Source organism: Myiozetetes cayanensis, unplaced genomic scaffold (genome assembly GCF_022539395.1).
Source record: "Myiozetetes cayanensis isolate MyiCay16 unplaced genomic scaffold, myiCay2020 scf2-11, whole genome shotgun sequence".
In the NCBI taxonomy this organism is placed as follows: domain Eukaryota; kingdom Metazoa; phylum Chordata; class Aves; order Passeriformes; family Tyrannidae; genus Myiozetetes; species Myiozetetes cayanensis.
Genome location: NW_026087411.1, coordinates 41,571,892 through 41,587,814, shown reverse-complemented (window position 1 = coordinate 41,587,814; position 15,923 = coordinate 41,571,892). Strand labels below are relative to the sequence as shown.

Genomic DNA, 15,923 nt, shown 5'->3' with positions numbered 1-15,923 from the left:
AGACTGGCACAAATACCAGAATCAGTCTACATAATCATTTGCATCTCACGTACACACATTAACAAAAAGCAAGTATGTTCATAACTTAGTGTATTCCGGCTCTCAATGAACAGTGAAACTGTTTCTATAAAATGAAGTTTTATGATACAGTTCTGAAAATAAAGGCTTCTTTAAAACAAGATAAACACAAAGCGCTCAATAGTGATGGAATGCCAAGCTAAGCATTTCCTTCTTTTACAGATTCTCAGTCTGTGTCCACCAGAAGTTTTCCTCTTTCAACTCTCAGGTTATTCTCCCAGTCTATAATAGCTTCCTCAAAGTCATTAGTTTATTTTAAATTAATATTTTTCTATGATAGATAATATTGCAAATATTTCTAAAGATGAGATCCCTAAAATGAAATTACTGCCACCTGCTGATCATCCTGAAGAAATCCAAAACTTTGTTATTTAGATGAAGACTTAGCAGTTACCTTGCAAACACGGTACCACTCCCACCAGGAAATGTGTAAGGATGCTGTTTGCGGAATACGTGACCCACTCTGCTGCAAGGGATGATTTCTAGGCTCCCACCACATTGCCAAACTCTGAACGAGATCTCTGAAATAAAAACACGAATGAAAGACCAGGATCATAAAACACTGTAATTTTGTAGCATACTGTTTACACACAAGGTTTTTAGTGATTCTTGCTGAGAATATCAGTGAGGCAGTTTTCTGATAAATTCTAGGATAAACAAAGGCATACCTGAGCATTTCTTATTCTGCAAGGTCATGAGAAATAATCATATTAACTTGCAAGCAAAACTGTTTTCTCCTATCTGAAGTTACCAGCATTCCCCAAATCCATAAACCATGGTGTGATTTGCCAGAACGAGTTAAGTGTATGTCTACTATTACTATGCTCTGTCTGAAGGGTAAACAACAGCAGGTACACTTAACAGAGAAATTAATGATTTAGCTTGTAATAAAATGTTTTCAGCTGAAGATAGAATAACACAGTGGACAAAAATCAAGGCATAATAAAACAATCAATAGATTCAAGCTCCTAATTTATTATAGTACATAAGCAAAAACTCCCAAACATTGGCTGTGGAAAGAGTTATATCGAGTCAATCTTGACTTGAAGATAGACCAAATAAAGGCAAAACAACCATAAATTGAAGGTTATGGACAGTACACTTCTAAGCCCATCCACTTATCTGAGCCAACTAATGATGACAAGAAGGTCTAGAAATAGTTATACACTTTTCTCAACTTTGACCTTTGATAGCAGAAGTCTCCTACTACTGAGAGAGAACTTTTCCTCATTCATTCCGCAGTAAGAAGGGTGCTTCCCGTAGCACTGTTTCAATTTTGATGATTCCCCCTTTAGTCCAGCAGCTATTACTATATAGTTTAGTTTCAAGCCTCTTCATAATAACTGTTTCACCACAGATTTAAAAAAAAAAGTCTGCTGAGAGAAATAAAAGTAAAAAAAATAAATATATAAAAGAGGAGCTGTGATTTCAGCTGCTGACAGTGCAAGTGAACTGCCATTATTCTTGATGGTCTCTGCTTTTACAAGGATCACTTCCTATTTGTTTTACTTCAGTGACAAATTCTGATGCATAGGGGCCAATTAGGCATATTCATGTACGCTTGACAGTCAACACAGTCCAATCTATAGATAGATCATCCTCCAAAATATGAATGACAATATTGCCCTTGACAGTAACTTACAGCCTTGATTTTCTAGTTGAATTTACGTGGGAGAACAGGCAAAACTAATTTTTAAAGGAAAAATTACCTTCTCTCTGAACATTTTTCAGAGCACTGACTTCAGTATTGCACCTCTTATTTTGAGAATGAAAAAAAAGAATCACAGTAAATGACTGGTTGCTGCTAAAGAAGTCAGAAATATAGAAGTGCTTTTGTTACTACAAGATTAAATTATGCATGGATAGAAGACTTTAGGCTTTTCCATATCTAGCTCAAATTTGGCCCCACATTGCTCAAACTGTGAAAGCAAAGGAGTAATAGCTTTCTTGCACTGTTTTGAAGCATTATTTATGGAGTTCTGCTATAAAGTTCATACAGTTATTAGCCCAACATGAGGGGATGCTGCACTCAGAACAACCTAGTGAAAGAAGACAAAGATATGATCAAAGACAAAGGCTTTTGCATTAGTCTGCAAGTGCAGACTAAATGCTTGAAATATAGTATCAAACTTATTTAAGTATTAGTAAATATACGCCTCTGAAAGAGATGGACTGAAATTCTGATTAAAAATAAAGGTCAATGCAGTATGCCTCAAGCTCACTTTTAAAAATTACTCATCTGAAGGTTTAATCCAAAAAGGCACTGTCATCTATTAAATGTATGTAGACACTGAAATGGTATTTTTGTTTTACAAGTAAGTTAGAAATGTTTTGTTATTTTTTTCATTATTCATAGCTTCCTTTGCTGTGTACATTAATTTCATTAATTCTCCCTCTGTAAATTCCCAGAAACGTAAGCCTACACACGTACACTTTCCAGCACCTTAAACGGTGAATAATCTCAAAAAAAGTGAAAATTACGACAAATAGTTCTATGGGAAAGGCAGCAAAGGATTAGCATAAAGGGAGAAGCAAACTAATTCTTATTTACACCAACATAGCTTCTAAAGCCTGCATGGATTTTTAAAGTAAAAAAGAATATACTGCATCTAAAATCCAAAACAACTCCACAGTCCCAAGGCGAGGTTGGACGGGGCTCTGAGCAACCTGGTCTGGTGGAAGATTTCCCTGTCCATGGCAGGGGTGTTGAAACTAGATGATTTTCAAGGTCCCTTCCAAACCAAACCATTCTACTATTCTATGAAGCTCCCTTAAAGCATCTTTGTCATACTCCAAGGGTGGGAGAAGAAATGCTACTATTGTAACAATTTCAGCAGATGTAGTTTTTAATTGAAAAGGCATAAACAGCATGTAAAAAATTCTTTGAGATTATGTTACACCTCTCTAACAGATTTGTTCTGTGTATTCTAGTGCGTCATCAGTAGAGAAGGCAAGGAATGTCTTAAGAAAAATTAATATGAAAATTAATTACAAAATTAATAAGAAAAGTATAGATTCTCAAATTAGAGAATAAAGATGGTAAGAAATAGAGTTTATGGATTCAAGACAAGCTGAACTAACCTTGATCCACATTTCATACAGCAGGCACGTGTTACCAGTCACATTTAGCAACAGCCTGAAAATGCACATATCTTCATGGTAATTTGGCCAATTAGGCAAAATAGTGCAGGCTCATCTTAAAATTTATCAAATTTAGACAATACTAACATGTGAACAAAACCTCTTATAAATGCTGCTCTGTATATGCTTGAAAAAAAGTGCTACTTTTATAAAATGAATAAAGTGTGCAGAATTATTTTGCAAGTCAATTTAGCAGTTTATTTGCATGATCCACTGATGATTAACACTGATCCACTGATCCAGAGAGGCCGGAGGCCGGACAAGTGTGCACGTTAAATTTTAAACTGTACATCACAGATTTCCAGTATCTGGTGCATGTGCTATTTATTGCCAATTAAATCATATGCCATGTGGTTTTTACTTGTCTTCAGTTAGTTTGACAGCTAGGAAAAAATCATTAGCTGCCTTCTGCCTGCTTTTCAGGAATCCTTAAGTCTCCATCTCTTCCTTCCTGTGGAGGAAGGGGATCAGAATGCAGCAGGAGTAACATAAACAGCTTTTTGCACCCTTGAGTGAGGAGCCATTGCTTGTGCCCTTTCCTGCTATCAAGGCCTCAATTATCAAAGCATAAAAGTAGTTGATAAATGTTCAGAAAAAATTCAGTTGCTTGCAGCTAATCAAATATTTAAGTGCTCTAGCGGCAAGAGTGGTTTTCAGAGTGAATAGGAGTATTGCTGTAGGAAATTTATCCAATGACTCGGTAGGACATTTAGAAAATGACAAATTATTATATTTATATTAATATAATTTAGCAATTTACAGCCAGAATAGCAAGAATACAGAAACGTGGAATGTAATTGTTCAGAATACCCAAAAGGATTCTTCGAGTACTGCATAGGATGGTCAGAGACAGGACTGTAGGGATGCCTCTTCCAACCTTGGTGTGTTACAGTAGTGTTAAACATTTGGTTACTGTGCCTCCATACTTACTGTGCTGCATACAGCAGAAATTTCCTTGTAGACCAAGCATATGTTTAATGCATATGCAGATTTCAGTAACTCAAAATACCCATGGGTTTTTACAAGTTTGAGGTATTTTAGGATTTTGTAGCTGGCACGTGCAGTAGAGAAGCTTCTATCATTAGAACTGTTCCTAAAACACACTACTTGGAACATTTGAGATGCATCTCTACCCAGAAAAACTACACTAATGACAGACTGGAAGTCTCGAGAAGTTTTAGAATTCTGCTCATTCCAAATCTTTTTTTGTTTTCACACAATTATACCAGTCTTAACTGGAGAAAAACTTTGTTCAATACTGTAATGCAAACAGCCAAGAAACACATTACTAATGCCAGATTTAACCACCAGGTCAAAGCACAAGTGGCTAAACCACAAGTTCTCTCAGGCCCTCTTCCCTCTTGCCTAAACCCCACTCACTTAAACATCTGAAAATAAGGAATTACAGGAAAAATGCCTTCTCAACCATCATTATCTCATAGGGCTAAAGCAGTGGCATAAAACTAGAAAACTCACTAAGTTTAAATACCAGACAATATTCTATTGCGAAGGTTAAGTAACAGAATTAGGAAAACCATGACTCTGTGACAGTAAAGGCAATGATGAAACTTGCTTTCTTTCAAGACTGATCAGAAGGTAAATAATATACATACCTAAGTTTTCTCCACCCCAAACATCCATCATCATGTCATACTTTCCTAGTTCTTCAAAATAGGATTTGTCCATCACAAATAACCCACCAGCTATCATAGGTGTCCTAAACAAATAAGAAAAATTAAATTAAATACTTACAGAACCATGAACTGGGGGATCACTGTTATTTGCACATCAAGGTTAATATTTCCTTGAAAAAACTGGCAATGCTTTTGAATGCAACTAATTTTGTATCTATCACATCAAATGTTGTCTGCAAACATTTCTATGGCATATACAGTGCTATGACAACTTTCTGAGGCAGCTTCAAAATCTCCATTTAGTTCACAAATTCCTTATGCAAAGGGTGGCAATTTGTGCCAACAATAAAACATTAAAACCGATGCTGTATTTTTAGTCCTCAAAACATACCAACTTTAAACAAAGTGACATCTACTTTTTCTTAAGGGTTAATAATTTACCAGTGTGTTTTAAACTATTTTTAAAAATACAATTTATTTCCGTGAGTCTCACAAGACTCCATAAATATGAATGAAATTTCAATATTGATGCAAGTTATAGTAAAGATCCTCTTTCAGATTCAGAGAAGATGATTTCTAACTATGCTTAGTTGCAAAACAAATTATTCAAGAAGTGGTGGTACAGACATACTTTATGGGAGCAACTGGATTTCCTTGTCGTGCTCTTCTTTGCTCTGGTGTCATGTAATCCCACTTGAATACAAGGTTCCAGTCAAAGCCTTCAAGAAGAAAAGTAGGATGTCAAAAAGACTGTGGTTATCATTCAACTTTTAGTAACAATGTTGACTGAAAACACTGGGAATCAAAAATTTAAACTTGTACAAATTTCTGAGTAGAAAACAAGTAGGAGATCAAATGAAAGGTAAATAATTTGAAAGGACAACAAAAAAAGAGTAATCTCAATTACCAAATTACTTTGATTTCTCTTGTCATCATCTATTACACAAAATAAGAAACCCAGTCAACAAGTGACATCCTGACATCAAATAGAACATCATACAAAGATCTTCCAATCTTTACAAATGCTCCCAACAGTTGTTACTGCACAACTGCATTTCCACTCTTAATAAGTGATCACATATTTATGTTTGCAGAGGCTTTATGCAGTACTCTTGGTACTCTAATCAGCAAGAGCTCTCTATCATAAAGGTCACAATAAGTTATGTAGGTCCCACTTACCTTCTTAACATTCATTCAACTTCTTACTTTCCCACTGTCTTTTTAAGTACATAATTTTTTAAACCTAAGGCCAGTGCTATAGCACCAAAATATTACTTAGCTTATGCGTGTACATAAAAATGTGTGCACACAGCAACAGCCAGTCTGGTCCTGTCGTGAGTTAAGCACAGAAGCCCATAAAGGTTAGTAGAACAGACGTGACCAGTAGGTCACCTACAGCAGCTTCCTGCCTAACAACCATTAAATTAACTCCTTCAGGCAATGATACAGAGCTGATATAAGACAAACTTGTTACAGAAAACACTTTCATAACAGTTTTTGTGCTGGGTTATGCCTATAAGCGTGAACATCTATTAAAAAACCTGTACAAGGTCCACAGCCCTCTCCCAGTACACCTAGAAAAGCAGCCTTGCAGAGTCTGCCTGCTGCCAAACACATTTAGATCCTGTGAGGTCATATAATGAATGATTTCCAGATTTCTGGTGCACAGATGTCAATACTTCTCTTTCTCCAGTATAAAGATAAAGAAATTACTTTGTGGGGAAGTGGAGAAAAAAGTTGAAGTAAACAGACAACAATTGCAGTCAAAAAACCCTCTCTGTTTGCATCTGTAAAGGTGCCTACTGATGTAGAAAGTTGAAAATTAAGCAGTTTTTATTGTAACTCACAAGATACTTATCACACACAATACAGAAATTATCCTCAACAGTCTTTACAACATGCATGCCAACTCTTTCTCTACATGTTTGAGTATTTCATGAAGTGTTGTACTGTAAAAAATCAAAGATCGTTTAGCTACTTCAAAACTCCAAGTAGCAAAACAGTAAAATGGCTACAACCTACAGTACTGCAAAGCCTCCAGCAAGAAGAGTAAAATGAGTTCCAATATTTCCATGTGGTTAAAAAGTCGCATTTCATCACACATACCCAGCAAAATTACTTGCATCTGGGAAAACTTGAAAACCCTACTGTTCTCCAGCAGAAGCGGAGAGATAGAGTTACCATATGCTCCAGTGAACACAAGGGGTCTCTTTTGGAACACAGCACTTTCACAAACTGAACAAGTGTATTAATTCTCTGCCCATTAAAAACTGGTTTTCCGTCTCCATTTTCACAGACTCTGGGAAAAATCTGCACTCAATGAGATAGCATCAGTAACTCTGTAAAAGGAATATTTTTAAACACAAGTGCATACCCAATATGAAACTCTATCCAGTGTAAACTGCATCACAGGCATACTCTAAATTACTAGATCTCAGTTAACTACAGTTTATTCCAGTAATTGCAGTATTTCTCAGTGTGGCATAAACACCTTGCAAATCTCCCCCTCAAAAAAATAGAAAAAAAAAGTGTAATACAAAATGCATGGATTTAGCATTGGCCAGACTTGGGAATTATTTCAGTCATCCACTTAAAAAAAACAAGTGTGTACCATTTGCTAGGTTGCTTGTCTTGGGTGATTAGATCCTTTTAAAACAGACTAGGCACAAATGCTGTCCCAGCTGTTTCAGCTCTCCATGCTTCAGCCACACAGACACTGTATCTAAGGTTGAAAGCATAGTTTGGTTTCCATGTTTAGACTTGGCCTCAGTGAAAGTGTTCTCTGATGCCAAATGCTGTAGTGCCTCTAACATGGCAATCTGAACTCTGGGAACTGACAAGAAATATTTGTTCCTATTTCGACTGACCCTCAAATAGCCCGAAAGGCTGGTATGTGCAAAAATTTCTATTATTGTTTATAAAAAAAAGACAAAACAACCGAGTTTCTCTCTCCTCATTCCAGAAGTACACAGGCTTCATTCACTTTAAAAAAAGTTAAAAACCTAATCTATTTCTATTGTGTACAAAGAGAGAAAATGAGTACTGAAAAGAAAGAGATAAATGAATGAATTGGGAGACACAGTTTCAAAGATAAAGTGTGAAGAGCAGTAACAAGAGGAATAATCTCTCAATCTTCTCTCACTTCACTTGGGAAGAACTTAAAGGCATGAACCCAGCAGCAACCTATCTATGGTTTCAAGGAAAGAATTCCTCCTCCTACTGCAGACAACAGTAAAAGCCACATAATGGTACAGAGATTTCTGTACTCAAGGTTTAATGAATAGATTGGGTAAAGGCCTCAAGGTTTAGTAATGCTGGCAGACAGATAATAGCACAGAATTATACATTAGCATACTGTGAATATATGCACCATATAGGTGTCATTTCAAAACATTAATAAGAAGGATATAGTACCTCTCACCTCCAGATCACTGATGAACTTGTAGCATATGCAACATTATGCAAATATTGCTTTTATTTTAGTTAACTGGAACAACACTTGGTGGCCAGTTAGAAACAACACAAAACAAATAGGCTTGAAAATGTTTTTTTCCTTCCTCATTCAAGAATGTTCCTTCAGAACAGAGACACTGAGAGAAGAGCACTCTAATTTTTATATCATGGCTCATCTCATATCTTTATGTAAACAGTTCAGTTTCCAGAGTTGTGGGATTACTTATTTACAAATAATAGGAAAAAAGGGATAAGCGGGTAGAGAACAGCTGTTTTAAATACTAGATTCTTATTAGCAGTGAAAGAAGTTTTAAAAACCTGTAATAACTAAGAATTGTAGCGTGTAGTCGCCTTCTCCCTCTTTGGAAAAGGAGAGGAGAGGAATTTTGAGTATTTATTTTTATGCAGGGTTTTACAAGTCTTTTTATTATTTGCTGTCAACAGTTTATAGTAGCTACACATATTGTAACTTTAGTATTTCTAAACTCAATTTAACAGGGAATTTTTTAATGGCAAAGATATAAACACTACAAATTTTCATGGTATGTTAGTCTTTTCACAATTACAGATCATGGCTAACAAACACTTATTTTTTTTTAAACACATTCCAAAGCTTTCTGCTTATTCAGAAGAGTTGAATTTTTTAAGCAAACCAGCATCTTGAAACAAACCTCATACACACTGCATTGTTGATGGGCTTCTAAACTAGTGAGCAATTAAAGCCTATCTTACCTAAAAAGAGAATCATAAGCTCTGGCTGTAAGCTTCTTCTGACATTTACACAACCCTACAAACATTGGAGCGAGACTTACATAGTCTTACATACATACTTACTTAAATGGCAGCATAAACTTACAAGAAATAGTATAACAAAGATGAACGGTTTTAAAGCAGAGAACAATAAGGCCAATTAAAATCCAAGCCAAGAAACAAGTGACCTACAGAACTTAAAACAGGAAAGAGCGGTATGTTAATTGCCCATTCCACAGCTGCAGTGATTATGAGCTTTGGTTCTTGATGCTTGTTTTAAAATCTGTATTCCAGTACAGGTACATACCGCCTTTTAAATCAGCTGACGCCCCAACGTACTGGAAGTTGTCCATATTAATTACATCAATAATAGGAGACACAACTCTGGTCTTGTCCTAAAATAAATATTAGAAAGTAATATTGAAATAATGAAACCAATATATAAAGACTCAGACAGGATGTGATGTTGAACAGTTCAGCAGGATTTAATTAGCATGTCTCCCCCGGCTCTCCCTCCACTTCAGCTTACGGCTCTGAACAGTCACTGCTGTGAACAGCATTGCTCAGCATTGCTTTAGAAAGCAGAAACCATACGATAGGACTGGAAATCCTCTTTCTATTCTAGGCTACTTATATTCAAGTAAGCCCCCTCTTCTGACTTGCTCTTGAAAAAGGCAGCAAACTTGTAGTTCTAAAAGCAGTCGAACAAACAGCACTTCTATTCTTACTTTTAAAACCAGCTCAAAGAAAAGAAGCATCCAGGCAATTCATATTTTCCACAGCCAGTCTCCAGCCATGCAGTATACTACGGTCCTATTATTTCAACCTTTAAGGGACACTTAGGCCTTTGTGCAATCAGAAGAGTCTTAGGTTAATGCCAACCCATTTCACACTAGAAGAATTACACTTCAATACTAGATACTCAGACAGGAAAGAGAACCTAAAAAGCACCTCAAACTAATGAATGCTATTAATTTCCAGCAGCCAAGATTCCAGTGGTACAGATAAGCGCACTCCTCTGTCCAACCACGGTCTCGTATTCTATTCTGAGCCACGTTAATTTCTTTAGCTGATGTTTTTGCCAAAATAGTTTAAGAACAAAAATCTTTCCAACAACTCCACATGCATCATCAAGTAGGATCACAAGACCTCAGTACTCTAAAAAAAGACTCATCTAATGTTAGAAATGCAGTATCATGGTTAAGCCATTTTCTCCATGGCTTATTGCTTGAATTCAAAATAGAAGTTTTGAGTTGCACAATTTAACATCATTCAGAGAGCTGATAACTTCAGAACAGCATTATCACCGAATCTGTGAATATAAGAAAAATGCTTTGAACAAACAGAAGATATTTTGGTAACCCCTGTTATAGAGAAAGAGTTCTCAAGGTTAAAAAAACATTACCTAAATGTCTCAATTGTAAGAATTTTAAAGAACTTATAAGTACATATTCAAATGACAACATATATATTCTAAACAGTGGTTCAGCAATGTATCTCCCTTGCTAATCAGTATTATACAGAACAGATTGAGCCAAACTGGCATGAGAATAACTTCAGCTCATAAGAAAAGACTTAAAAGCAAATCTTAGTCATATGCTTTGCTTGGTCCAATAAGGATATTTAACACTCATTTTCTTTTATTGACCCTTAACTATTCAATCAGTGCTGATTTTAATAAACCCTCATTTTATAAATGGCATTTACTAGTTCATTCTGCCCGAGTCAGCAAAAGGTCACGAACTTCTGTATCAGCCAAAAGAAGAATACGAGCAAACCCAAGAGAATCCAAGCTGAAACTAAGCTAAAAGCTGAAGACATAGTATTCATGCCTACATTCCCTTGAAGTATCACTGCAGGTATACTACCCAGGCCCAGTATCTGTTTTTATGGAGATGGAATATAACACCTAATCTGGTCTACTACTAAGTATTAACTAGTTTGGTCTGAAGCAAAGTAGAAACACAAACAAAAAAGGCCAACCTGTCCTATTTCCCCTCAATCACATCTTTAGCTCCTGTTCCTGTTAGCAGCAGCCTCAAGCCCAAGTTTGCAATGGCAAGAACACAGTTTGGGTAACTGTGTTGTACTTGGGAGGCGATTACAATTTACTGCGCCCTCACGGCAAAGTACTGCATATATGTACCTTCCTGTATCACTGAAGGGTTTTGGGTGTATCCATACCCTTATTTTAGGCATTCTGTATACAGTGACAGAATTCATAAGCTTCTTTAAATAAAGACTAATGAGGCAGAACATATCCAACCTATTCAGTTATTCACAGTACCCATGAGCACAAAATACAGAAATGAAAGCACCCTTCCTTTCTCTCTTTCTTTAGCTGAAACTGAGACAGCTTATAAATCTATGCCCACCTCTAGAAACATTTTTTGACAAAAGTTTATGTTTCTCAAATGGTTCTACTTGGCAGGGTTGAATCCGATGGTAAAAAGTTGCCCAAGTCATCAGGTGTCACATTAGGAAAAGATTCATTTAGGCTTCAACTTATCTCTACCATGATAAGTAAGTAGGTAGCACGTTGTCTCTACACATTTGGGACTTCCTCAGGTTTTTTACTTCTGGTCTGATTAGTTCTATCAATACCAGTGAGACACCACACTAACATTATTTGTTACACCTAACATTATTTAAACAACTCCTAGTTGTTTCTCTGACAGCCAAATACCCAGGTTGTGTGCATTCAATTCCACTTATAACCCCCTCATTGTTGACTTGGAACCATGCTGTTCCTTCTATGACTTGAAATTACAGATTTGCTCAGTAGCAAAGCAGAGAAAAGATTTGCACATTCTTAAGTTGATGCTTTGCAGAGCATTAGTAAGTTGTTAATGCCGAGACTGCTAAAAAAGAGCTTGTGGGTCTTCAAATTACAGAGTTTGCTCATTTAAAACACTAAAAAGCAGCTGCTCCTTTTAATCACACCATGGATAAATAAGTACCCTGCTTTAGGATAATTTAACATAGAAATCTTTTGTCTCCTAATGGAAGACACAATTGGAAAACCACATACTTCTTGGTGAGGATAATGAAAAGAAATAGCCTGCAAATGCTGCAAGTCTCTAGTGCCTGAAAATTTGTAGAAAGCTATTTCATCTTAATATTTCATAAGGAATTTATGAATGCTCTAGAGTGTTAGACTTTATATATTGTTCTCATAAACCATCAGAAATCATCCTCAAGATTCTGCACACATTGCTTCCCCCCTCTAAAAATTTCAGGACACTTCAAAGACCAAGCTTCACAACACTCTTAAAAGAAAATATAAATATTTTTCTTTTAGTATTGTGCCAGTTAAAAAGTTGACTCATTCAAAGTCACAAAAATTTGAGATAGATATGAAAAAGGAAACCACATCTCATTTCTTGACCTAAGTTCTTCCCTCCTTTTAAGATCTTCTTTGTTTAAAAACATCTTCCAAAAAGTGGTAAAAGATTTACAGCTATTCTATGAAAACAGATGAGTTTAGTTCTCCACCAGAATCTTTCAATTTATTTTGTTTATATAATTTCTGCATTATTAGAAAAAAGCAAAGTGTTTATAAATCTGAAATGGAAAAAGCCAACTAGACAAGTGTCCATGAAATCACTAATAGTTACAGATGTTTTCAGGATTGTGCATATTTATTACTTAGGTTGACATTTTTGAGGAATTAAAGGGTTAACCTTCACAGTCTCATCATTTAACCATACACACACACACAAAATCTAGAGGGCATAAAAGGTAGCCTTAGGAAATCAGGCAGAAAACCATTCTCCAGGAAGGAGAAAAGAAGATATACGAGCTCCAGGTTACAGAAATACATGTACCCATGTTGAACTCTTAAATATTCACCTTGTGTGTATGTTGTTTCTGCTTTAAGCTTTTGCTCAAATTGCTGGAGAAAAATCCCTAGCAGAGTCAGACTCCTCTAGGAATGCTAAGCAAGCATGGTCCATAAAAAAAAAAAAAAAAGTTACTTAAACCAGAAATCTTATAGAAGAAAACTGGGATAGATCGTCCTCCAACTGAAGAGGAAAGCTCAATGACTCAGATATCAGAGGCACAGCTTTCTAAAGTGGTTACAGCACATCAGATAAGAGTACTGCAGAACTGACTCAATTCAGACTGTTTCTTTGAAGCTATAAATTTTTATATTGTAAACACACACAACTAATCCCCCAAAACTCCAACAGAACTAAATGCCAAGTGGGCAATTCTGGAACAAAAGAAAAAAAGAAAAACAAGACACTTTCCACCAGATATGTAACAGATGCAGCAGTGTATCAGAAAACACTGTATTAATGAACAGTAGCCCTGACCCAAGAAAAGTTACCTGTGAGGCCAAAGCAAAAAGCAGTTCACATCTACTCAGCTTTTTGTCACTGAGACTATCAAGAAAATGCTGCCAATTAACATCAAGTAACACACTGTCTGCACTGTGAGTAAATAACAAAGAACTATCAAATGCTACATGTAAACTATCGTATGCTATATTATCCACGCCTTAAGTATTTGAACAAGCAGAAAGCTTAGAAGCTACTTTATCAATCCCCATATCTGTTGGTTGGAAATCTTTGCAGATGATAGTTAAGTGGAATTCTATATCAATTATTTATTTAAGAGTAACATCTTCAACTTTTAAGAATGGAAAAATACATACATACAGCTAAAAACTATTTAATGGCACATATGATTACAACCTATCACATTAACTGAAAACAGCAAGTTTTGAAGGATCTAGTAATTCATGTACTACTAAAAAAGAGCTGCTGCACAAAGCAAAATACACATGAACTTCTCCAACCAAATGTGCCATGTGCAATGCTGGATCTTGACAAAATTGCCAGCAATTTAATAAGAGGTTTTACATTCTGTTATGATGAAAAGATAACACTTTTTCAAATACTTTCTCAGTTTCAGAAAGATAAATGAGTATACCCTGGAAAAAGTTACAGACAAGAGAAACAAGAAAATGACAAAATAGCTGTCATAGTAAAAGCAGGATTTTGCTGACCAAAACTACAGTTTGCCTTCTGATTTCTTGAATAGATAGATGCTTCAAACCATTTACACAAAAAGGTCTGAAAACTATTCCCATATCCTAGAATTCATTAGTGCTTTAGCTGCAAGCATTCTCCACTTCAAGATATTTAATGCCTTCAAGTTTATTTTCCTGATTAATAATTAAATAGAAATTCCTCTAGCCCTTCTGAGGCAACATTTTAGATGGGTACAAAACCAGAGGGAAGTGCTATGTTACTCACACTTTGTTGGTTTTAGGTACTTTTAATAGCGTCCGGGATTGACCTGATTTAAATTATTTTTACTCAAAAATAGGATTTCAACTGCTGATGTGTCTTGGGCAACTTGCAGTATTTTTGGAATACCCAGGAAGTATAATAGTCTGAAACCAATTGTATGAGGTTCTGCAAGGCAAGGTGCAGGGTTCTGCAATTGGGTCACAACAACCCTGTGCAGTGCTACAGGTTTGGGAATGCTGGAAAGCTGCCTGGCAGAAAGGGACCTGAGGTTGCTGGTTGACAGTGGTTGAACATGAGCCAGCAGTGTGCCCAGGTGGCCAAGAAGGCCAATAGCATCCTGGCCTGGATCAGCAATGGTGTAGGCAGCAGGACCAGGGCAGTGATTGTCCCTCTGCACTCGGCACTGGTGAGGTCACATCTCAAGTCCTGTGTCCAGTTTTGGGACCCTCACTACAAGAAGGACCTTGAGGTGCTGGAACATGTCCAGAGAAGGGCAACAGAGCTGCTGAAGGGTCTGGAGCACAAATCTTCCAAAGAGCAGCTGAGGGAGCTGGGGTAGTTACACTGGAGAAAAGGAGGCTCAGGGGACACCTTACTGGTCTCTACAACTAATGGAAAAAAAGGGTGTAGACAGGTGGGGGTTGGTCTCTTCTTAAAAGTTAAAAGCAATAGAACAAGAGGAAATGGCCTCAAGTTGCATCATGGAGGTTTAGATTGGTTTACTGAAAGGACTGTCAAGCATTGGAACAGACTGCCCAGGGAAATGGTGGAGTCACCATCCCTGGAGGTATTTAAAAGGAGATGTAGATGTGGTACCTTGGGACATGATTTAGTGGTGGGCTTGCCAGTGCTAGGACAGTGGTTGGAAACAGTGATCTTAAACATCTTTTCCAACCTAAATGATTCTATGATTCTAACGAGCATCATAAAACAAGCAGAATAAAGAATATCAGTCAATTCTTCAAGACAGCTTCTTCATTGTCATACTGAGTATATAGGGTTTACTTCCTTCCCCCTCCCGCTTCCTATTTTTGCAGGAGAAATGCTAAAGGAAGAATAGGGAGGATAAGAGAAGATCTGGGCATTAACAGAGTAGCTTAGCAAAACCATTTTGATTAGGAGCATTTTGGAACCAAGCCTCTCCTGGAAGACTAGCTTTACAGAAAGGGAATGCAATTAAGAAAGAATAAAACCCCTGTTGTCTTGAGTGTTCCTCAGTGCTTTTTGGGATCACAGTCCATTCACTTTCCATTTCAACTGAGTTCCTCCAGAGGAAGTTAACAAATATAACCAGCCCCTGGAGAAAACAGTATACTTTCATTCTCAGTCCTGTCAATTGCTTTTCCAGGACACAGACTACGCACCATTTTCACAGAAGCTGAGCCTGTAGTTCCTGCTAATTTCCATGAGAATTTTGGTTTCACAGCTCATCCTCTCTCCTACTATCATACTGAATCTTAATGAGGCATAAAGACCCAGGTAAACTGAGTTACACCAAGATAATATTGGTTGAGGAGAACTATACTTCGCTCTAAAGATTTTCAACTTACTGAGGCGTTCTCCAAAGAACCAAGGAAGCACATAAATGAATTTTTGCAAAGATAAT

General features: G+C 36.6%; 1 protein-coding gene across 1 annotated transcript in view; it reads right to left on the bottom strand.

The window, feature by feature from the left end:
• The window catches only part of GALNT2 (polypeptide N-acetylgalactosaminyltransferase 2), a 91,685-nt gene that overhangs the window by 11,145 nt on the left and 64,617 nt on the right, over positions 1–15,923 (bottom strand). The window contains exons 8-11 of the mRNA XM_050314308.1: positions 9,364–9,451; positions 5,485–5,572; positions 4,833–4,936; positions 473–599 (exon numbers count right to left, since the gene is read on the bottom strand). Of these exons, the coding sequence (XP_050170265.1) occupies positions 473–599; positions 4,833–4,936; positions 5,485–5,572; positions 9,364–9,451 (407 nt within the window). The remainder of the gene's footprint in view (positions 1–472; positions 600–4,832; positions 4,937–5,484; positions 5,573–9,363; positions 9,452–15,923) is intronic.